Consider the following 25,867-nt stretch of genomic DNA (forward strand, 5'->3'; position numbering starts at 1 on the left):
ATTTAAATCGAATGAGACCAACCCATCACGTCGGGGATAATAACATGAAAAAAAAAAATTGTAGCATTCCTGCCACGTCACGGTGCCTATTTTGAATATCAAGAATGCTTGACGAGGCGCCGTTTACTGGCGACGTCTACCTAGCATTATTTATTTTAACGAATTTAAAATAACAAACAGGATGCGAACCGTCCCTTTTAAATTACTATACACTAGGTATTTTACAGAAATAAAAATTCAAATGAACCTTTCTCGTACACACCCAAATGCCGTTCTACTTGCAAAGATCTTTTTAGATTAAATCGAGGGTTTCGGTTTATTCGGCCGTGTACTTCCGTGGAACGCATTTTTTTCTCTTTTTTATTGGAAATAAAAAAAAACGCATTTTAAAGATTAAGTTATTTTCGTAAACAAATATGTATTGCACACTTGGCTTTATTAATTTGAAAAAAAAACTCAATTCCTAGTAAAAAACTAAGATTTGGGTTTAAAAAAAAATCAGTAATTGCTGATAACAAATTACAAAACTAAGGTATGGACCATTGAACAATTATTACAATAGTGTATAATATAAATTAATTTCTAATAAATGTATCAAACATTTTTTATCTTTAATTTGTGTTATAAAATATCTCAGCTTCGGATCGAAGTTAAAACTTCCAATTAAACGATGTTAAATTTTGATTATTTTTTGGAAAGTTATAGAGTGGGCTATTTTCTAGTTTAAAAATATTTCAATATCGAATGTATGTTTTATAAGCATTCTCAAATGTTTGCCTAATACCTTTGTGATAAATTTCTGATCTATAATCTATATTTATAGCCAGTTTGGCTATGATGAGAATTGAGAAATAGTCCAGTATTTAAGGTGTTATCACGGCTCAAGACCCACAAAATCACATTATTGCGGCAACACCAATACCTTCTCAGCTAGTATTGCCCTCCTAAATTCTAAACTCTAATAACTTTCAAAGTAATCATTCAAAAGTAGTTTTTGACCAGTCAACAATTTCAGTAAATTATTTTTCATTTAAAAAGTTAATAAAACACATACGTTGACGTTTAAGTTTCAAAATTTGATAAAGCTTTAGAATTTACCAAATTATGATACGAATATGAATGTTGTGGTAAAATAACATAAACCTAAAATTTCAGTTACAAAATTGTAAACATTTTTGAAAAAAAACTATTGTCTTACATTAAATGTGTCGCTTAGTATATTGTATTAATGTGCTTTTTTGTATTAATTAGCTTTTGTTACTTTGAAACGTGAGATGTCATTTATATACCCGTCCATTAGGTTTACAAATAAATATTTTTAAAAAAACACCCTTTAAGCTTAGCTAAGTTTAAACTTTAACTCTAACTTTAACTAAGTTAGCTCTAAGCTAAAAAATATTGACGTGAACCAGGGGGAGCGTTGAAAATGAATAATTCTACACTGCCACTACTCCTGGCAAATGGACATGAATCCTATTGGATTTACACAAATCGTTACCCGATCGAGGTCCGATACACATAAAAAAGGTATAAGGCTGCAAGACAAACGCCATTACGGCGCCCACATAATGGTTATTATACGTTTAGGTTATATAACACTACGTCGGATACACAGCATCGGTTTGGGAATTATCCTCAACTTGTTTGCCCGACTCGGCTGGCATACACTAAACTCGGCCGCCTCTTAAGTCATAATGGAAAAAATGTAAAAAATATCCAAGAAATGTTCTTCGTCTTACGAACGGTCTTAGGCGTTTCATTTTAAAAACTCTCCCGACCGTATCCGAATCGATCGCTTATGTAAACTAGTTTGGCCACAATCCACTGAAGGCTTTGCGAACAAATTCTGAGCCAAGTCGTCCGACTTGAAATATTTCATGTCCGTTTATTTACCTCGGCCGTGCAAAATAGCTGATATTGTGATTCTCCATAAATCTATCCTCGAGTTTAAATTATAATCACAGATATCTACATAACAACGGACGAGCCTTGGCATCGATCCAACCCAGTTTCGCCCACCAAAAGGAAGGAGGAATTCATATAATTGATAACTAAAACTAGAGTCGACACGTAGCACCCATAGCTATGTTAATGCCAAAATATTTACAGGGTTAGCTAAGCCCTTACACCCACAATTAGTACCTACAAATAATGGCTGCTGCCCAGGTGGCAAAACTTTTCAAATTGAATATGCGTTCCATATATTGAGTTAAACCTTAGCCGAAAAGTAGTACGACAGAATATAATAAATAATAAGAAAACCGTTTACCGCAGTAAAATTCCAATAAAGTATAGATTTTGTTAAGGCAGATATGTTATTAAATATGATTAAAAACTATATAAAAAAACACAGTAGTTAAAATGTTAATGTTGAATACCACGATTAGTTTAAAAACGAGAATTTTAAAAAATGTCTTTCTCAAGATAGCTAGAAAAATTGCTCCTATTTAATTAAACTATGACACACGATTTTTTTTCTTGAACGCGAGCAACAATTTGAGTATAGTATGCGCACCTTTTTTGAGATAATCTACAAGGCGTTTCCAACAATCCTTACTGGAATCATAATTTGAACCTCTGCACTTAGTTACTGTATAGGTCGTTAACCAGAGAAAGTCAGTCAACTTCTGTCCATAACCGCATCCCATCAATAAAGGGATTATTTTCACTTTAGTGGCTCGCTCGTAGTGCTTTAAAGCGGATAAATTCATTTTTTCCAAATATAAGCCCTGATGAGTTAACACCGTATTGAACCATGTCATCCCTTGCTAATGTTGTTCTTTCCAAAGAAAGTTCAACTGATCCTCCTCGGCTTTGCTTGTATCCTTTTTTATGCAAATTACGACCGTAGCATATAAAATCTTAGCTATGAAATGTTTTGCCATGGGAAATTGTTTATAATTTTTAATTTTTTACTTAAAAAAACCAATATGATGATAACACTCATTATTTGCTTTGGACATAATATGTTAAAATCAAAAGTCATTAAAACAATAAAAAAAATTGTATTCCCACTAATTAAATAAAATTACATTTAAAACTGTGTATAAAGCACAAATTACTACAAAAAAATTATGTGAACAACTTTTTTAAAATTAGAAATCATTTACAAAACAACTGAATCGACAATACTCTTGAGTTGCCACACACATAAAACAAGTTTTGTATTACACTAAACACAAAGATTAAAATTAAAAAATAAGATTCACTCATCACACGCATTCGTCGTTTTCCTTAGATATTTTTTAAAAATATTTAGGTGGATACTAATTTATTTCCTGCGCACCCTAGAGGTAGCAAGTATGGCATTAACCAAAACACAGGTGTTGACCCATAAAAAGCTGTTGCTGTAATCTTCACTGGTCCTCCAGAGTTTGACTGATTGTGCTTTAAGAAAATATACGGAAAAGAAACACATTTACCTTTTGTGTTTTTGGTTAACATGGTTATTGCGCCTCTTTCCCGCAAAAATATTATGAAATAATAATTAATGACAATTTATTGTTCCGTCGTATTTTAGGCAAAACACTAAAAAGAGGGCCGACCGGAAAATGACGGGGACGCCGCAGGATTTTGTTTTTAGATTTAGTTTTTATAAAAAAAAAAACCCCCCAAAGGAAATGTAATTAATATTTTTGGCAATTCTATATAAAAAAAAAAACAGAGCACAATTAATATTTTTTTAGTCATTAAAAATGTAATCAAGTTAAAACTAACAAAATGTAGGCCGCCGATCGAGTACAAAATTATTTTATAGTTATTTTACTCGGTTTCATTGAATCCCAAACGTCTTCTAAATTGTTATTTGAATGGTCACGTTTAAAATTATTATAAGATATGGCGTTGGCGTTTTGGGGTTTAACGAAACCGAGATTTCCGTTGCCTAACGCCATTATTAGAATGGACTTGTCGCTGTTTATTAATAAACATTTTTATGTATTTCACTTCCTTGAAAGTTATCATTATGTTCTATATAGTTCAAAGGTTAGGTTCATAGTGAAATCCATTCCTTGGTCCAAGACCGGCTAGGTCTGTGTCGCAGGTAAAACCGAGGACATGTTTCCTTTGGCTAACATCCTTCTCCAAGTTTTGGACAATGTATATTATAGCCAATAGGCAATAAGGACACCGATTTTTCACTCCGTTAATTGACACGCTGATTATTTAGACGTTGATAGTTCACTTAAACATTATGGCATTTTATATACGTTCTTGTTTTAACAATACGTTGTGTTTTTTTACTGCTAATCTTTTGATATTGTCAAGATTATTACAACCGTATTTGATTATTTGTATACTGTTTAGAACAAATACTGCGTTGGTTAGCTATACTTTAAGTAATAAAAAGCTCAAAGTAGTGAAACGAAGCTACTCGAAATATGCGCCTTTAATTATGATTGCTTTTGCTCGACGATTAATGTTTTGGTGACAATCACAATGTGATGAGTGCTTACACTATTAAAACTGGCCGGCCGCGATGTGTCCATTGCTCCGCAAAAAACCCTTAGACCGAGTATTGTTATTAATTAAGCTTTCATTCAAAAACGAAATTGCGTTTACGGATCTGAATCTAATTGGATTTATGCGAACGACGTTTGATTACAAACTAATGAATCCGTATAATTAGAAGTCCTTCTTTTTTTTTTATCCGTCCATTATTTAAATATTTTTCTGAAAACACCAAATAGGTATTTTAATTACCTAACCTTTTTTTTTTTATCACGCACGATGAAAGCTTCCTTTTCATTTTTTTTTTTTTTACATCAAGCCTGTAACGACGTTCTTTTGTCGGCCCAACTCATTTCCAGCCGCTTCCAACGGCCAGCTAAGCGTTATAATATTATATACATTTACACGTTTGTGGCTTTTTTTTTCGAATAAAAAACACATTGTTTTCTTTGTGTCCAGAGGTAGGGTAAATGTTTAAAAATAACCTCGAACAACGTTACTAACAAACTTTTTATTACACAACGGCCACAAGCTATACAATAATTCTGCCGTTCCGTCAACTCGTAGTAGTAGGTAATAATAATAATAATAACTGAAACGTTTTTTTTTTTTTTTGCACTTATATACGGCATTGGGGCCGAAATAAATAAATTGTACTCGTGTGTGTGTGTGTATTTTTTTCGACACTGGGACTAGGTAGGTACATTATAAGAGGTCGGGCGGAGGTTGAAAAATGACGTGCGAAAAATAAATCCAAAGGGCCGCCGACCGTTATTGATGAGTAACTTATTTCGGTTCCCGGGAGAAACTTTTATTCCTGCAGACGATGATAAATTCAACGGACGGTGCGAGGGTTAAAATAATTTATTTTTCTTCGGCCAACGGTCGCAAAGGTCAACCGGCAATAGTTCGACCGGACTTAGCCGACCCGTACACGCTCAGGATCGTGCACAGGTTGACCGAGGATTTATAATTAACATAATATTACGTGATCATATTTTGGGTACCTATTTTACACACTTTGACGCTGAATTATCTAGCGGCGCAGAGCTAAGCATCGACCGGGTAAATATACAAGCAAGGTCAAGGCCAAGTCCCTACATATTACAAGCAAGATGTACGACATTATCGAGGCCTCGAGATACTCATTTTAGTCAACAAATGTAACGTTGATGGCAGCATTCTTAAAAAGGTGCTGTACAGCGAGGAAGCTGCAAACACCACAACAGCTGTCTCAGCTATTCTGTCACGACTAATAATAATGTTAGCTATGGAAATGTGGACACGCTAAAAATTAGTACAGTTGTCAGGAATTGCTGTTTAGCTATGTCTGATGTTTGTTTGGTGAATTTAAGTCGAAATAATTTGATTTTACCGTTCTTCGCGGTATTTTGTTGAGTATTACACAATATTTTTTTTCTCCGCTATTGGTCGCAATAACTCAAAAGCTTTTTCGACGCCATTTAACCGAATCGACCAAATTGCCAATGCCACCAAGTTCAAACCACATCGGAAAGTGTATAAAATCACGCTATTAGTACAAGTGATTTTTCAACCGCTATGACCCAGACAATAACCCAATCGATTTTAGACTTATAATAATTATTTGTCAAGTTTGTATTAAAATTTTAACACATCGTCATAGTCATAGTCGATACAACTTCAATACACTAAAATGTAAAACAAATTTTACATAAGTTTTTTTTTAAAACAGTATAATTAAAAAGTTCTCGGAAATCAAAATCCTATTACAACACTTGTTTGTAAGATCTTGAAAATAAAAAATATTTAAAATAAAAATTCTACTGAAACAGCAGTTTATTTAAAAGTTTTAATACAGCAAAAAAAAAAACGACGAGGACTTATGTATTTGCTCAGTAAACTTTTTTTTATCATATTAAACTTAAGTACTTTGTTATAATTAGTATTACTTTTTTGGTATCATGGTATTGATATTTAAAATATGTTCTAAACATTTTTTAAAACTTTTTAAACAATTCCCTTAAAAAACTGTTATATATTAAATTTGTCTTTTAGTTTAAAAATGATAATTCTAACAGATTAACTTTTAAATAAAAATTAACCTAATTTTGATTTCTAGTTTAAGGCACAGCTTAAACTGGTAGGCAAGTTTTGATTATTGTTGGTCATAAAAGATATTTACAAAACAGATTAAAAAAAAGTTTTGCTTACTGTTCTGATTTTTTAAAATCACTCATTTCAAAAGCACTTTCAGTGATATGTATTTCAAATCAACGAATTAGGCCAATGCTGTACATGATTAGTGTTCCATCTGAGATATATATTTATGATGATACCAGTTGTTTTGATTGAAGTACAGCAGAGTACAGTCGAATTGTACATGTTTTACAGTTTAATGAAAAATCTATCTTTAAGTGCTTTTTTTAATTGACGGGTTCAAATTTTGCTTTTACAATATTATAAAGTAAAATCAACATTTTTCTCGATAATTCTTTCGAAGTTATAACAATTAGTCGGTTAACTAAGCCAACCTATTGTCAGAACTCGCAGATTGTATTAAATAAAGAATAACAACTAAAACAAATCGGATAACGTATGGTACGTAGTATGAAGACCCGCATCTATGGTCAACAGCACACTCATGGCCATTTTTTTATTGAAATTTGTTAGATAGTCAATTTCATCATTTCATAAAACATCATTTTTGGTTGTAGGTTGCTTCTGGCTGCAGCTACTAATTCATAAGTGATCGTTTATTATTGAATTTTGGCAAAGAACGAAATGGCGACGGAAACAACCCGCTTGTGGAATTTCATTGGGTTTTCACTGGATCGCATACCGGCTTTAGTTGAACTTTTTATTTAGTTTAGTTTTGTTTCAAAAGCAAGTATACATATATTATATGTCTACCGTCGATCACTTCAAAGTCTTAAGTCGACGGCCTTCTATTAATCTACTTGCAGCAACCAGAAAAAATATACATTTAAATATATGTATATAGATATATATATATATCACCTTTATAATTAGTTTTTTAACGATTGACCCACTGCAGCCATTGTGGGTCATACGACGGTGTTATGCTCGGTGTTTAGTATACATCACTAAAGCTTTATTTTGCGATCACGTGATATAATGCAATTTAATATATATAGGTACATACTAAAGTTGTAAAAAAAAACTCTATCCGATTGCTTCTCTTTCACCAAACGGAATTCTCCCCGAGAAACGCGTGCCATCCACCAATAATAATAATAAAAACAATGATAATATTTTCCTTTTTTTGAAATACTAGTTTTCTGTCTTAGCTTGGTTATATATATTTTTCCCTGGAATTCAGTAATAAGAGTATATTTTAATAATAGTATGCGTTAATATACATTTTTATTTTTTTCAATCCTACGTCGTTTTCACGAGCACAGACGAGCTCTATGCATAAACATTTCCTTTACAAAGGGCATATTTATTATTATTATGTGTCGGTGCACTGTATATTAAAGTAGTCGCACCAAAATAAAAAACTTTTTTTCCGAAAACCTTACTCAATATGTTTGCAACTATATGTGCCTTTAAAAGGGAATATTAAAACGCCTTCTTCCTTTCGATAGGTTTTTTAGCATAACTAATACCTACACAGAAAATATAAAATCTCCATTGGCAACACTATATTCAAAATTATTATCACGCGTTAGCGAGGACAAGTAATTAAAATGATTGGCTGATAAGGATAAATAACGAGTACAGATTATACGTAATTTTAACAAGTCTGTTGCTCTATTTGATATTTGATTTATAGAAAATATACTATGTATTGATTATGAATACTCAACTGGTTGATAACCAAATTATGTTATACTCTATTTATGGATTATATAAATGTTATTTTTAGGTTAAATATAGTGGACAAAATTACTTAAGATATGATAGCATAGAAAACAGATAGGCGATCCAATACAGGAATCGAAAAAAGAAAGCTGCACTATGACTGCGTGTAGAAAATTCAATATCTGAGGCTCAAATATTTAATGCTATGTACTGTGCACGATTATTTTTCACTACAGCCCGACCTAACCGTAAAATCTTACCCCAAAACGTGGTCGACTTCCAACCTCGTTATTTTTCTAAAAGATGTATTTTTACGCTAAAAGTTTATATTTCAGAATGGCGCATCTCTCGAGACGTGTTTTACATGTAAAACAAATAAGTAGTGTGTTGCTCTCTAAAGAACAAAAATTGAAATCTATTAAATCCGTCAAAAAGTATACAAAAATATTGATGGAATAAAACAGGTTTTTTTACGAATATTTATCAATAAAAAAGTAATATATTGCAAAATGAATTTGTTTTTATAATAATCATTTCTACAATACAAGAGTACATAGGTAATATGATTTTTTTTTAAATACTAAATGAAACAACAGTTTTATTAGGTAAAAATTATTTTATGTGTTGAAATTTAAATTATAAGCGTTATGAGGCATTAAGTACAAAATACTTAATACCAATACGTATTTAAATACGGTCTTATCTTTGAGAAGAGCTTAACACAGCGACAGTAAGTCTGGCGTACACTGAATATATTATGAGGTGCGTTACGATGATCTCAGAGATTTGCATATAGTGTAATATTTATCGTATATTATGTAAATCTGTAAAATCATCATGATACTCCAGGTAAAATTAAAAAAAAAAGCCCTCCAGCTAATTCATGCATACCAAAAATGTGTTGGTCTTGAACAAAAGAAAAGATTTTTTTGCAAAATTTGATAAGTGAACAATCGACCCGCAAAAATATAATAATAATAATCATCCCGATGAGTTATTTTGATAATTTTCGCATATTTCATCAAATTATTATTTCGGTCCATGAAAGTTTTTAACACATTCACAACCTGATGAGCGTAATAAATTTAACAATATAAACCGCTTGGTCGACTATGCAACGGTTATTTTGAAATGGTCCATGATGATATTTCAATAATGTGTAGATGAACTTTAGTGAAATTATTCACTCGCCCGTTTCGTTCATTCCCCCCCCGCCGGAGTCATCCTTAACGTGTAATTAATATTAATTATGAACTTTGATGATGATCACTTACTTAGGTCGTGCGGGCGTGCGTTAGCGTAACGGGTTTTTTTGTATTCTTTTGTATTTTTTCTTCTTCGAAGAACGTGATCGATGACCGTGCTTGTGCTTTTAAAATGGTGTTCGGCGGTTATAAGACGTACACGTTAAGTGTACTCGAACGACGGTAACAACAACAACTCAAAGTGCACAGACAGAGGGACGTGCTTGCGACGATAGTGTTGACACCTGTACTGGCCGTGGAGGACTAAAGCTTTGCCGTCGGCCGCCGCTTTTACCCGGGCTATTTTATCCATACTTGGAGTCACGCTTGCGCGGCCCCATAATGTGCCGTGTAACCCTTGGCCCTTCTTTCCCCCCCCCCTTGGATTTTCGCTTCTTCTATTCTGTTATTATTGTGATTATTTATTTATTTATTTTTTTTTTTTTTACAAGTTACACTTCACTTCTGAATTTTTATTGCGAATATTTTTAATTGATATATATATTTTAATGGAACATTAACAATTAACAGTGTAATATAACAACGTGTATTACATGGTAAACCGACTGTACAACAAGTAAAGTTTTAAAAACACTGCATTAAAAAAAATAATAATAACAATAACAATAATAGTAGTAATAAATATCTTTATATTAAAATGTCGTCGGTAAAAAATAAGTTACCGATCTTACAGATAAAAACAACATCTAAGAATGAAGGGAAAGTCGTTCATTACGGAGTGCAAAACACTGGAATATAATATGTGAGGTATCACATGACAAAAGATCAGTATGAAGAGTACACAAAGGAGAGTTATTTAAGGAGAGGTAAAAGAAGTGACAAAAATTGAGATATTTAATTTTAAATTGTGTTTAAAATTAATATTTAATGACTTTTATATGGCAGGAACAACAATTTTTGAAAAAATTCAGGTTTTTTGAGAATTTGGAATTTGTTTAACGTTTTAATTTGTCCTTTATCATTAATTCTAGTCAAGTTATCATTATTTATTGGCAATACATATCACTGTCTAGTGGAAAATTTTTAAGGAAATTGCATTATGCTTTTATTACAGTTTCATGAAAGCTTTAACTCGTTCATAACTTTTTATGTGTTTTTATTTTTTACTTTGAAAGAGCAATTTTACAACTGCTGGCCTTCCATAATGTCGTTGGTGTACGATAAGCGAGTTACGGTGTGATTCAAATATTCAATACAATGAAACCGGCTCGATGGATAAAAAGTGATAACCAATAGTGTAAAACTAAATATTTTTTTAGCTCCAAATTGAAGCTAAAAAAAAAAATAAACCTAACGAATAATTGTAATGACTAATGGTACGACTTTGAACAGTCCAGGCTACACATAACAGATTTTACTTATAATTATAATAGTGTACGTATCCAAACATCAACCCTTTGTACGGTGACCCAATGGGCAATGCCGTTTCACGATTCGCGCCTCAATTCACACAGTGTCTTATGCCCAACGGTCTCTTACCGTTAATCAACATAATATATTTTATTAACAGTGTTGCCAAAAACAATATATTATCATGATTTACGCGAACAATTATCAATGTAAATACCTTTGGTTAGCGTTCGGGATAAACGAATTACCGAGGACTAGAATATAATATTATTGTATGATATATTATTGTTATTGTTGCTACACGACGATGTCAGTGCGGGGGCGTTGTGCACAAAATATACATTATTATATAAAAAGATAAATTATAACTTGACAATTTATAAACCGTTGAATGTGGGCCGATTTGATGACGAATGAAAAAAAAAATTGAATACTTTATGAGAAAAAACCACGTGACGTTTATTAAAATTTATCGTTTCATTCGTCGGGTATTTTTTTCACTTTCATCGATACGGTTAACGATAATTGATTATTTTCGTTTGGTAATAGCTTGCCCATTGACGTACAATAATAATTACAATTTATATAGATTATAATATTTATTTATGTACGTACATCAGTCACTGCCGTACATCTCATACACCAATCAAATGACATAATTATAGATTTTTTAAATGAACAGACTTGAATTCCTTCAATTTTCTTCTTTATTTTCGATTTTAAATTCCTTCGATAAAACATTATAATGCGGCGATAATATTATTAAAAATGTCGAAAAGCTCTAAACTTTTTTTCTTTACAACAATTCATCATACTACTGAACCGTGAGTGCGGAAATCCTCTACGTATACCTCACGTATTAATATCAAACTGAAACTGAAACCTCTGAATTTTGGGGGAAACTATAGTACATTTATATGTTTTTTTATTATTATATTTTGCAAGTACATGCAAAATATAGCTTGCGCCTGAACAGTTTGGAATACCTAACCTTACCAGCCGAAAAATGTGATAATTGTTATAGATGATTGGGAAAAAGCCACAGTAAATAGACAAAATATAATGTAAAAAATAATTTTTACATTATGTATATAAGAAATAACGAAACATATTAATCAGTATGAGAACTTTATTAAAAACTTTATGAATCTGACGTTTATATGAAAAAAGTTTTGACTTCGACCTTTCGGTTACATGAGTATATAGTTTTTTTTTATGTAAATCGAATAACTTATTCACTTGAGTTTATATTAAGACATCAAAGGAAAAGTTTAGTAAGCAAATGCATCAAGTTTTCCGGTTTTGAATAACTCATTACGAAAAATGGAAACCGTCAAATTTTATACAAATAAAGACTAAAACGCGAAATCACTTTCTATAGTGTCTACCCAACCGATTTCAATTTTTTTTCTTTTTGTTATTTAGCTTAACATCCTCTCATGGGCGCTAAAAAGTCGATGTTATATTTTTGTTATCAACAAAAATTTAATAAGTGTTTATATTTTTATTTTTTTTATAGTTTTTCTAATAAATCTAACTAATTTTCTAATAGCTGAATCGAAATTGGCCTTTTAGTCCCATCAAAAAGTAAGCATCACAAAAAATAATTGATTTTTTACAAATGTTGCCTATTCTTTGCCAATTTCGAAAAAGAAAAGGCTAACTTTTCAAGACTTTGTTGGGGGCCTTTGATGTACGATTTATGATTTATGCACTGACATAATATGAAGAAATCGGTCCAGTGCTCAAAAAGATATCTCGGGCCAACATATGAAAGTAAAACACAAACCCGTAAAACCCCCTCAGACCTTTGGGAGTGTCATGATTTTACACAAAATTGGATTTTGTTGTTGTCTAACTCGTATTTGCTAAAAATTGACATTTTCCCGCTCTCTATACAAACCACAGACACATTTCAATTAATGTTTCGTACAAAAACAAACTAGAACGAAACGCTATAGTTCGGTTACATTCACTCAAGTGACGACGTCTTATAAACACAATTTGTTTTTGTAAATGACCGTTTTAATGCAGTACCTGTATACATGCATTTTGTACAGATTGTGAAAAAATATTTCCCTTTGAAAACTTAAATAAAACAAAGTTAAAGCGGTTTTATTTATATATACGAGACTTCGTAAGGACTTCTACTGACTTGTCGTGCAGTCAAAGACGGCCGATCATTATAAAATCGGAAACTTTAAATCTTTACAATTCGCCTGAATTATTTATACACACCGCGTTGTTTGTGTACCGGTAAAAGCAGCACACGGAATAGGTATTATATTATATAGGTCAATCGCAAACTGCAAATGAAGTTATTCAAATCGGCACGTTCATTCCGCATCAAATCCAAACGGTTACACAGTGGGCAAAATGACCGATTTAGGTAGACAAAAGTCAATGTGATTAAAACACCTGTGTGATATATGTATTTTTGGTTGCTAAATTCATTTCTACCATAATTATTATTAACTAATACAATCGTTACAAAAAAAAGTTATATTTACTGAGTAAACATAAATAACAGAAAATGTGTACATACTATATACATTCAACAAGCGAAACTCCCGGTGATATGACATCACAGTTGATGTAAAAATAGACATCATAATTCATAATTATCAGGGGTCGAATGAAACAGTTAACTGTTATTAATATAAGTAAATGTTTAATTTGTGTTAATTAAGTGTTAATGTATAAAACGTAATAGAAAATGTATAGTTATTTCAAAACTGTTATTTTTATAACTTTTATTTTCTAACAAGGTTTATAAAAAATTGTATTTAACAGTTATTATAAACCATTTGCATGAATACTGTTTAATGAAAAAAGTATTATGCTTTTACTTTTTTATTGTAAATGTATATACAAATTTAATCATTAATATACATAATAGAAAACTTAAGAATAATTTTACTATACTATGTATTTAATATAAAAATATTTTAAAATAGTTTGAAAATTTTAATTTCAATAAACAGTTGAAAATAATATATCAATATAACATAATACAAATTAAAAAAAATTGGCTGAAATTTAGTCAATTACTTTTTAAACAAAATGAGTATCAGATTCATGTTGCTCACACACAGAATTGGATTAGTAAGGTCAAATTCATGAGTTTTAAGGTTCCTTGCAATTTTTCTATGTCCAAAACCCGTTTTCAAAATAGTCTACTTAAAATGTTTGCTTTATATAACTCTAAATATTCAACTTATTACACAGCCCCCTGTGTTTGGGCCTCCACTTTAAAGACTCTATTTAATCTCATTTTACGAAAAATGAGAATAAAACACTAATGGGCAAATTTATGCAAAAAAAATGGTAATATTTAAAAACTAGATTAAATTTCCTTTAAAACCACACAATGCTCATTGCGCCACTCTTCGCTCCTCTTATACTTTTTTTCTTCTAAAGTTACGAAACAAAAATAACAAGAACATTTTTTGAACATTTTCTTTAATTTTTATTCGTACTCACCTTGCTTGAAAGCATCCATATCAAAGTTTTACTCCTAAAATATAACTATTTTTAAAATAACTTCAAAATTGTTGTAGTTGTAATAATTATTACAACTGATAAGCAACAGAATTGGCGCTGATAACAATGCGAGATAACATAAATTTATTCAGCCATGTCTTAAAACCGTCACATATTAATAATTAATAATTATGAACAACTTTTCAACGGGAGCTATGCTGTTTCTGGGTCAAAGAAAACCTAACCTAACCTAACCTAGCAATAAATAGAGAACAATTCTGAGAATGACTTTTGTTTGCCTAAATCAAAGATTTTGCCCACTGTGTGCGGTTGGGGGGAAAAATACCGCACTCGAGTAGTTTAACGCGTTGAACGTGTTTTCCGTTTAAATCCATTAACTTGGCTTCCAAATTTTTTTTGAAACAAGTAATTTGCATTATCGTCGTTCACTTTGGTAGCAAAACGGCGGGCCTCTTTTGGTAATTGAAAGTGATTAATGGAACGCTTCCCCACTCCCGGCCATAAGGTAAGAACTTACAATAAACGTGACCAATAATCCGAGTATGTATATTGGCGGGTTTCTCTTGAACAAAAATTACATTTTTTTTTTTCACGCTACATTAACAGCGAAAATACACCGAAATTAAAATATAATGAAAAATGAAAAGAAAAAAAAACAGGGCGTCGTGTGCGTGTCGAGAATTCTCAAAACGACCCGACGTTTATTGTATGGACGATATTGTAAAAAAAAACATTAAAAAAGCTGCTCTCGAAATGATAATAGTATAGCGCTGACGGTGATAGTATAGTATAAACGCACCGGGTTAAACGCTCAGTAATATGTAGACAAAGCGGCAACGTTATAGGCATTGTTTCATAGCTCATACCACTTTATTTTTTTTCTGTAATAATACAAAAGCTACACGTGTGTTATCGAGCTTGCAAAGCTGCGTGTATAGAGGTCGAGCCCTCCAGGGATGCACTCTGTAGTGTCTCCGGAGAAAGAGTTTGGAAAAAAAAAAGCCACGTATCCGTTTAATCTGCCGCAAGTTTATGTTCCCGCTGCTAATGAAAATCCTGTGGCACTAAAAAAATGTATAATTTAATAATCTTAAAATAAAAAAATCTCGCGTGACACGGTGCAGCGGAGATTATGCTGTGCTGTTGTATTAACCAAAGCGTATATTTTGTGTACGACGATTTAGCAGGCGCATAACGACTGCTGCAGATGTTAAACTCGTGGTACGACACCGTTTAATAATATTGTAAGTAATTACAATTAATAGTTCCTACACCCCGAGAATGGACATAAAGATAAATTACAATCGAGTAAAGGCAAAATATTTTGTTAAATATCTATAACGATGTCGTAGTAGACGATACGAGCTGATGAATATTCATCTTGCCAAAAGCTGTTGGTTAAGGATGACTAAGGTAGCAGCAATTTTCTCCAGGAGTAGAGATTAGTTATTATTCGAATATTGGCCATACAGTTAAAATTATTAAATTAATTTTGAATAAATAAATAGCAAATAAGATGATGTTATTACTCGTTATAACCAACAATCAATTTAGCGATTACATTGTACTGCTGTAGCATGTACATTTTTAATTTTTAAACAAAAACCAAAACACATCGGTTTTAAACGATTTTTTATTTGACATGGAATATTGTGCGGCGCGGTTGGGTTTTTTATAAAGTTCTAAATACTGAAGAAATTACCAAAAATATACTTGTATGAAATGTACAATGAGTTTTTTAACCTAAAGACATTACCAGAATTTATAGTATATTTTTTTGCTTCTTTAATTTTTAGCAAGCTATAACATAAGTGTAGTGTTTTTAAGTTGAAAACAAAATTTACATATTTTCCAAAATCATGACATACATCAAAGATAAATGTTTAAAGTCATACGACGAGGGTTAAAAATTTAAAAAAACGTATTTTCCAGCCAAACTTGGAATGAAAAAAATTTGGCTTTAAATAAAAGAAATGGAAGTAATTGAAATGTTAAGATTATGTAAGAATTAACTTTGAATTTCTGCATATTATACAGAATTAGGGGTGAGTATAAGTTAAGAGGAAATTCGGCAGTAGTGCCAATAGTAAGGACAATAAGAATATAGATTGAGATGGATCCCACTGGAGAGAAATCGACAACATGTTTCATGTTTGCCTATTTCCCAACGAGAATAGTATTTAATTATACACATATATATATATATTTACTTCAATTATTACCTTTAATTATTTAATCACGATTATAACTGCAATTAATAAATTACAGGAGTGTTGGCAAACTAGAACGCGGAGAGGCAAATTGACCTGACAAATTTAGATTTGTGTCGATAGTTTCCTAACTTTAATTAAAAAATGTAAGACAGTATAACAGATTAACGAGTTAAAAGTATATGCGGTTATGCCCAATCAAGAGGAAAATATGTCTGGCGTCGCCGCTGATTATTTAGTCGAGTAAAAATGTAATCGATTAATATTTAATACTGTGTTCTGGCTTCGACAGCGTTACAGATTGTTTTACTAACAAGCCTTTACCGTCGAGTATAATATTTTGATGGTAAAAATTAATAATTATAAAACAAAATAACTCTTACTCGGGCGAGTAAAACATTTTTATTAGCTAAATTTAGTCGTTTTTTTTTCAAACGTCATGTCACATATTATACGTATATCGAGCGCAATGTTTGTACAACTAACCAGTGGCGGCTATCCTATACTAAAGGTGTATCCGTCGACACACTGTTACGAACCCCCGTCTTGGGCATATTATTATAATATGTTTTTTATGTATGTGTAAATAATTTCTGTTAGAATAAGAACATCAGGAATTGGTGTTGGCCACGGCCGAGTCGAATGGAATTTGCTGACTTGGGGATTTCGCCCTAGCCAGACGGCTCGAGCCGTGCCCACCGCCAACGGGGAATTAGTCGTGTAACTACCGTCAGTGAATCGTGTCACACAGAGTATCTGTTTTACAGAGCATCTATGTTTCCAGAGTATCTATGTTTTTAGAACGTCTTAATTAAATGTAAATTGTGTATATTATCAGAAAAATCTTGTTTTATTCGTGTATTTGTGTGTTGCGTTTAAAATACAACCAGAAAATCCGCCGATACGTTGTGTAATCTACTGACTTTAACCTAATAATCGTCCTATCCCGTGGCTCACGTTACAACACCTTTAAAATTGGGCGGATGGTCATGGTGAACGAGTGACTTGTGTATAAAGTCATACAATTATAGAATTAAATAATATTATATTTGTGTTATGAATGTGTACTGTGCATATTAAGGACTAATAGTCCTTAGAATTTTGTGTTAGGCAGGGTGGGTGGTTTATGGCTTTAAAATGTATACACCATTATTTTGCAAGATAGCCGTCACTGGATTTGAGAGACGATTGACGGCGGATGAACACACCGCGGCACACGTGATCCAATACTTGTATGTAGACCTGTGTATATATTTCCAAGTATATTAGTACTTGCACAAGACCGGTGACGGGTTAACACGTATACAACGATTTGTTTTTGAAAAATCGATCAGGACATGAAAAAAAAAAACACAACGTCGTCGTGTCGGCGATGATAGCGTATAATCCTCTAAACAATATTTCCTTATAATAATACTACTACGATGTACCTATCTTGAGACAATCTTAAGATCATGGGCCGTCGCGTACTACTGCACAGCTGAAAGAATATTGTGACACACACTGCAAAAGCAATTGCTCTGGGTAAACAACGATTTGAAAAGTGGTAGTAACAAATCGAGTTTCGTTTGCTTAGAGTTGTTTTCTACTCAAATCTTTAATATAAACAGGACAAGATGTTTTTTAATGTACGGTTTTAATACTAACCTAACCGCCACCACGTGGTACAGGTAAGGTTAAGCGGGGCGAATGTAAAAGCGTTTTTTTTCAAATGTCGGTAAAAGTATTGAGTTGATGTTAAAAGTAATTGTCGACGGTATCTAAAAATAGCTTCACTACATATGTTCTGTTGTATAACGGTATTATTAAAAACGATCCGATAACAAGCGATATTACTAAAAAATATATTTGCATAAAAAAACAAACCAGTAAACTTGTGAAATACAAAATCATTTTATTTTACAATATTATATAGTTTGTGTTCCAAGTTGTATAAGACGGGTTACGCGCCATGGCTGTGGTGTACAGCTGCTTGGAGTATATACAATTAGTTTATACAATAATAATATAAGTTATGCGAAAATTGTTAATGTATGATAAAATTATATGATATGTGAACGTTTCAAATGAATAACGATATAAATTACAATGACACTGACGATTATCCATACTAGAAACAGCGGCAGAAATACCATGATAGTCAGTAGTTTCAGCAACAGTGCAAAAGAAGTCAATAGAAACACCAGAGGTGCAATAGCCGTGAGTGAGAGAACCAGTATTACAATACTAGCAAAAAACAAGCACAATAGCTACTGCACTGACCACAACTGCGTAACGCACCTTTGCGAATAGGCCTTTGCCTATTTCTCGGATGCCAGTCAGAAAGGTCGTTCCAACAACCTGTTAAATAAATACATATGAAGAATACAGCGGTAGAGTTAAATTTCAAAAATTAATTTTACACTTACAAGTTCTGGTTGGTGGGGTAATATAACTGTTAAAAACAAAATAATATGTAAATTTCTATGAGAAGTTTATTACTTGGGTGTCGACCTGCAGGTTCGACGAATCCGGTTTTCCGCATTCAATAAGAGAAGTTCTGTCAAGGCTTTTGACTTCGGGCAACACCATGCAAAAACCGAAAAAATTAGTCATTTTTCAGCCGAGCCTGCAACCACGAAAGAGCATTTTCATGTCTCGTTGAAGTACCGAAAAAATGTAGAGTAGTGGTGGAATTATAGATAATGAAATAGTATATTAACAAGCTGTAACAAGCTAGTATCTAAGGTGGCTAAATCAAGTTTCTGGCTAAAATTTTAATGTTTATTATCTGGCCAAAAGTAACTTAACATAGAGAATAAAAACTATTTTGAATTTATTATTTAGTTCTAATTTGAACGTTGAACGTACAACATATCTCTTATCTCATATCAGATAACAGCGTAACACTTTTTTCGTTATGCTTTTTCGTTATGCTTTTCGTTACGCTTTTTTCGGTTATGCACCACAGCTAATTCCCACCCCAACCCCATTCCCATTCCCACCCCCCCACCTCATCTTCATCCCCTTTTATTTTTTGGTAACGCATTTTTCGTTACAATATTTTCGTTATAATATTTTCGGTTATGTGCCAGAGCTAAGACATGAAAATGTCAAAACCCGGGTAGGAAGTCATATCTACACTGCAGTGCAAATGGCGGCTGTCCATCGTCAAATTCCAAATGACTTTATATAGTCCTGATTGGCTCATTGTTCCAACCAACACAACGACCATCAACACAAAAACCGTAGAATATAGTTTATACATATTGTATTAGCTGTAAGAAATCCTTTGAAACAGAAAAAATTAGCAAAAACGGTTTGGAGAAATATGTTGTTTTACACTGAAATGGTGCGGTGAAACAAATGTAATATTAACATCAACAATAACAGTTACGATATAAACAAGCCGTTTTTAATACATATGTACCTATATTAAGAGTATTTGCCAGCATATAAATAAGTATACAATATGTTTTTTAAATAACATATGTGTTCCTTTTTCTTTTTTGAGATGTTACACTTATCTTCTACGACTAATTTCCAACTCATAAATTCTAAAATTGCGCATAAAAAGAAAAAAACCCATAAATTTTATGAAAAAAATCTTTTTTCAACAATCTTTTAAAACTTTCATGTTGGAAATATTATTAAGTTTTATATTAAACAATATTTTATCGAGTACTTAAATTTCCCAAGTTAAAACATCAATTCCAATTAAATGAAGTTTTTACTTCAACCAATAGTGCATATAAAATAACAAAAATACATATACTGTTGCATTAGTAACCGGAAGGCATTGATTTTAGAATAAACTAGTATGTTCTAAAATCAATGCCGGAAGTCATGCAAAACTGGTGGTTTTTTTTAGAGCATAGCTTGTAATTTAACGTGAATTGAACAATGCAGTTAAAGTTAAAGTTGCCCTAGTTGTATGCTTGATATAATAATATCCGTGTTGTGTAAAAAAAAGTTTCAGTAATTGATGTAAACTTTTTTTCTTGGAACAACATCGAACCATTTTTTATACAACTCGTTTTCTATGCAGATAAAATTCTGCAACGTTCAATTAAATTAGTATAGTTTACAATAAGTTTATTTTAAAACATGGATATTTCTAACTACGAAATAAAATTATACTATATTATATATTTTAACTGAACAAAACAAAACATTTTCGAACCGTTTATTTTTAATTAAAAATGGTCAATCCGTTATTAAATAATATTTAGTTGATTAATTGAATTCATTAAATTTAATATCTGATTATACAAAACGCTTTGTATTGGAAAAAAAACAAAATATGCTAGAAATGGTTCGAATTAATATGATTTATGATTTTATAAAAGTAATACTTAGTTATTACTTTTGACGGTTAATGATAATGGTATGTAATTAAAAAATAACAGAATTTGCAAATATTCTTTTGTTTAATAACAATGATTAATATTTATAAAAAAAATCAGAGAAGTTTAAAGTTATATTAAAGGTATAAAATGATAACAGTACATTTTTAATATAGGCCATCATGAAAATTAATTAACCACATATTAGCATTTTTAATCACATAAAAATGTACTTATTATTTTGCTACTTCGTAAGCCCAACGCCACTGGAAAGATAAGTGATTAACTCTCAACTTCGTTGCTAAACTACTATAATTATTGTTGTTAATTATTTTTTTATAGTAAGATACGGTAGGGAATATAAGTTATGGTTGTAAAAAGGGAGGCGATAAGAATACAAGGAAACTGTAAAAGAAGAATGATTCGAAGAAGGAACTGATTTGCGAATAAGTGGTCTTTTATTAGTTTTAATTAAATCAATTTAGATTATTTTAAATTATTTATATAGATAAAGTCGTCAAATGGTCAAAAATTTGCTTAACATAAGCGTAAAGTCCAAAATTTAATTTCAAATGAGTTTAATAAAGTCATCAACTGATCAATTCCTGACATTTTTTTTTTACATTTTCGAAGAATTATTCACTTATTGTGTAAATTAATATATTATTAAAGGATTATTATTTTTTTTTTTTTCAGAAAAAAACATATTTTTATTTGTATGAGAAAAGTAACCATAGGAATGCATTTTTGTTTACGCCAACGACCCTCATGTCCAAAATAGGAAACAGCTATGATTACTTATGTTTGTACTGGAAAACAAAAACAGAAAAAATAATGATTATTCAGTAAAAAAATGTCCAGTATAAAACTGTACAATCAAATTTAGTCAATTTCTCGTTAAGTTTAACAAAATACAATAACGGCAACACAAATAAAACGGGAATAGATTTTTTCTGTTGTTTAGGTAGATTTGCATATTGTTAACGTTATGGATAATTGGATTCGCTGAAAATAATTACTTTTTGTTGGACAACGGCCATTTTGAAATTCGCAATATGGAAGGTACAAATTGAATTAAAGTACTTTAACCAATATGGAAAACGAATTATACTGGAATGTAATAATTAGTATACATTTTATGTATTGAATAAAAACTTTGTTTTGACCTGTATTCTGGCATTTTTTTTTTTTTTTTTTGTGAAACGTTATGTAATTAACTTTTATATTGATCGTTCGGTGTGTTTTTTTTATTTATCTTCCTTAGCCCTCAATCGAGTTTTGAATCTCATCCCGCAAAACAAAATTGGACACATTTCATATAATTTTCTTAACTCACTTATCAAAAATCGCATTTATTTTTTTTTATTATTAAAATTATTTATTTTTTAATTTAAAACTATAATAAATGTTGTAATTATTTTAAATGAACTCCAATTTTGCTACTTGGATTTCGTACCCATGCGGTTGAAAAAAAAAAGTTGAGAGTATCCACACTTCATGCAGATACATCAATACACGGATATGTCCTGCAATCTAGTATCTCTAATATCTTATCTTTAACCCTGTGAGGTACTTAATTGGGCTAAAAATATTAAAATTCACCCCTTTTCCTTTATAGTCGAAAAAACAGACAACAAATTTACATATTTTTCAACATAAAATTACGGCGCTCCATAACTTATTTAAAAATCGTCGAATGAATTCCAAATTTGTATAGAATATTTAAACATAGTACTACCGATAAACGTTGACAACCCAAAAAAGTATCATAAACCTTTGTCCCACTATGTTATGGTTACATTTATTAAGTCCTACCTTCTGACAGATTTTCAACTAATAATCCTAAAATTACGGTTAAAAAAGTAAAAACATGTTTTTATAATCTTACACCTTAATAATATGTGATGCTGGGCGCACAACAACCACCATTAAGAACCGTGTATTGTATACACATGTTGTCAACGTTGGCACCACTGAGAGGCGGATTTTTGTCCGGCGGGGTTTTGAGTTGGTTAGGCAGGAAGTGTTGGAGGCAAGTCCATTTCATTATAGGTCTATAGTTTTACGCATAATAAATAATATTCAAATTTTGACGAATACTTAAAAGTATTACTGTTCTTACAATCTGATTTACGTACGTCTTAACTGATGTATACAATAAAAGAAATATAAGTATACGTGCGTATACTCATAACCCGGTTAAGGAATATATTGATAAGATACAATATTATTATTATTGCTTACATAGTTTTGCTGATAACGGCTTAGAGATATCACATCGTTTACTAGCGGGTACATCGGTATTATTTGTGTAGAGTGTAGACCATAGAGTATAAACTGGAATATATTAGAGCCGGGGTATTTGTATAGCATAATAAGTAAATAACTCAATAAGTATAATTGGTTTGGTATATATTTTTTGCACCTCCATTAATTCTCTAAATTCAAAATGATATATCCTTATTGCACCAATATGGTTTTGATTTTATAGTGATAATATTCCAGTTGATTTTTAACCCAACTGTATCACTAATATGGCAAACCATTATGACGTTCCCAATTGGTAAGAACGAAATAATTACTTATTAAATTGTACCGGTATAAATAAATTTACAATAAGATGGTTTAATTGAATGGTCATTTTTTATTTTTAGGGCCGGTAAACCGCCAGTGGGTCTGCATTTAGATGTATTAAAAGGAGATAAATTAATTCAAGTAAATATAATTCAAAATTTTAGTAACATAATATTATAACATTGTTGTTTCAAAAAGGAAAAATTGCAATCTTTCAGAAACTAATGTTAGACCAAAAGAAATGTTACTTATTTGGGCGAAACGCTCAAATGAGCGATTTCTGTATTGATCATCAGTCGTGTTCACGGGTACATGCAGCTTTTGTCTACCACAAACATTTGAATAGAGCATTTTTAGTTGATCTTGGTTCGAGTAAGTATTAAAAAAAAATAGATACATTTACTAATAATTACATCAATAATATTCCACTTTGTTGAATTGTGTACAGCTCATGGAACATACATTGGCAGTATTAGAATCGAATCACATAAGCCGACACAGTTGCCCATCAATAGTCAATTTCATTTTGGAGCTTCGACTCGGACATACATCATACGAGAACGACCTCAGTCCACATCGGCATTTGGCCCACGTCCCATAATGGATCAATTGGAAAGAGAGTCTGACAAGTCTGCTAGTTTATTGGGCTTACCAGAAACAGACCACGAGTTAGATGTAGGAGTTAAAACTGATTGGATTTTCTTTTCTTTTTAATTGCATACATTGTGTTTCTATTAGAATTTGACTGAATTCAATACTGCTCAAAATCGACGTATTTCAATGCTTGGCATTACCGAGGACAATTTAAAAGGAAAACGAAAACGGACGAGAGGTGTACATTTTAACGAAGATGAACAGATCATCAATCCTGAGGATATTGATCCATCAGTTGGTCGATTTAGAAATCTCGTTAGAACCACCGTTATACCCAATAAAGTAAGGATACGTTAAATCACATATTGGTACCACATGCAACATTGCCAGTTCCCAGATAGGTGATCACCTGTATTCGAAACATTCTCATTCTATGATAATGAACTTGTTAATGCTTACGTTATTAAAAGAAATTAACGTTTTTATTTAGTCAATTTTTTTCTTGGTGTGTAAACATCTTTAGGTATGGTATAATGTTTTGACTAGGAGTTAATCGGTGAAAATGTGAGTAAATTGACAGAATTTTCGCTTGTCATAGTAAATTTGATGATTAAAATAAACAAATAATAATCATCTCATTAAAATGAAAAAATGTAAGAAACCATAAAAAAAAACAGAATAAGTTTGCACTTCACAATTGTAAATACTATGTTCAGTTTTTTTTAATAGTCGACAAAGTAAATAAACTAGTAAACCTATATAATATTATTTAAGGTGCTTATACATTTTTAAAAATCAATTTTAAGAAGTATTAAACCTAGTACAGGGAACAATGTAAATGTTCAAAATTTAGAAGCGACAAAGCCGCGCCCCCAACCGACACTTCAGTTAGGCAAACTTAACCATTGCTCAGCAGTTACCCTGCTAACCACATAGTTTTCGAAGCTAAGAAATAAAATATTTGTTACTTGTTGTCCGTATAATGACCTTTTATTGTTGCCGTTACAGAAATTTAAAGACACGATGGGTTTTGCAATTGACCAAAACAACACCAGTAATCAAAATAAGAATTTTATGAAACATATGATGCCCGGTGCTCATTTGGGCAATTCACTTTACGGTGATCTACCAGGTTGGAAAACTAATTATTCACAAACGCAAACGCAGTTATATGTTTTGTTTTTTCCATAAATTTTGTAATTTTTGTTTTGTATTATTTAAGGCGAAGATGATAAACAATCTGGATTCTTATCGACGATGGGTAACCGCTTGGGTATGAATTTGCCAAACCCGGCCCCGGAGGTCGACATGAATCCCATCATAGAAGAAATTACCGTTACTAAACCAGTAACGGCAGAAAAAATAGAACCAGCGTCGACTGAACCTAAAAAGAAAAAGTACGCAAAAGAAGCATGGCCTGGGAAGAAAAATGCTCCAGCTCTACTCGTTTAATGTGTTTTCTATTTCGGTGCACTTTTTTTTTTTTACAGTAATCGTTCTAATTGTACTAAACTTCACTCGGTAATATTTTACATTATAATTAGTGTTTCTACAGTTTGTTATTAACTGTAGTAAGTTTTCATCGATTATCATTGTGTAATTTGTTATTCCGAAATATATATGTTTTACGACATGGCGTTTCCATCAATGATTTGTTCCACAACTACTATTTTATATAAAAATAAAATATTTTGACTTTATTTGTTAACATTGTTAATGATTCTAGACCAAGAAAAATGTAAAAAAAAAAAGAACAAATTATTTATAACAACAAAAAATGTAAAACATT

At 31.5% G+C, this 25,867-nt stretch overlaps 2 protein-coding genes across 2 annotated transcripts in view; one reads left to right on the forward strand and one right to left on the reverse strand.

The window, feature by feature from the left end:
• LOC126841948 (calbindin-32) overlaps nt 1–9,752 on the reverse strand; it is a 55,174-nt gene extending 45,422 nt beyond the window's left edge. Inside the window, exon 1 of the mRNA XM_050578768.1 lies at nt 9,531–9,752. The gene's annotated coding sequence lies outside the window, so the exon portion shown is untranslated. The remainder of the gene's footprint in view (nt 1–9,530) is intronic.
• Nucleotides 9,753–23,180: 13,428 nt separating this feature from the next.
• On the forward strand, nt 23,181–25,735 carry LOC126841848 (nuclear inhibitor of protein phosphatase 1). The gene is made up of 7 exons (XM_050578575.1): nt 23,181–23,473; nt 23,565–23,625; nt 23,703–23,856; nt 23,933–24,159; nt 24,223–24,420; nt 25,087–25,210; nt 25,301–25,735. Exons 1-7 carry the CDS (start codon nt 23,445–23,447, stop codon nt 25,528–25,530), a joined length of 1,023 nt encoding a protein of 340 aa, XP_050434532.1. The 5' UTR covers nt 23,181–23,444; the 3' UTR covers nt 25,531–25,735.
• Nucleotides 25,736–25,867: the final 132 nt, after the last annotated feature.

The sequence above is a fragment of the Adelges cooleyi genome, unplaced genomic scaffold (genome assembly GCF_023614345.1).
Source record: "Adelges cooleyi isolate 19-005CV unplaced genomic scaffold, UGA_ACOO_1.1 ACOO_flye_CR_arks_rails_tigmint_CR_PRNA_41, whole genome shotgun sequence".
NCBI lineage: Eukaryota > Metazoa > Arthropoda > Insecta > Hemiptera > Adelgidae > Adelges > Adelges cooleyi.

Excerpts from the sequence above, each read along its gene's own strand:
- LOC126841848 (XM_050578575.1), top strand. The coding sequence starts at position 23,445 with ATGGCAAACCATTATGACGTTCCCAATTG. Across the intron at positions 24,160-24,222 it reads AAACAGACCACGAGTTAGAT|AATTTGACTGAATTCAATAC; the intron begins GTAGGAGTTAAA and ends TGTTTCTATTAG. Across the intron at positions 24,421-25,086 it reads CCACCGTTATACCCAATAAA|AAATTTAAAGACACGATGGG; the intron begins GTAAGGATACGT and ends TTGCCGTTACAG.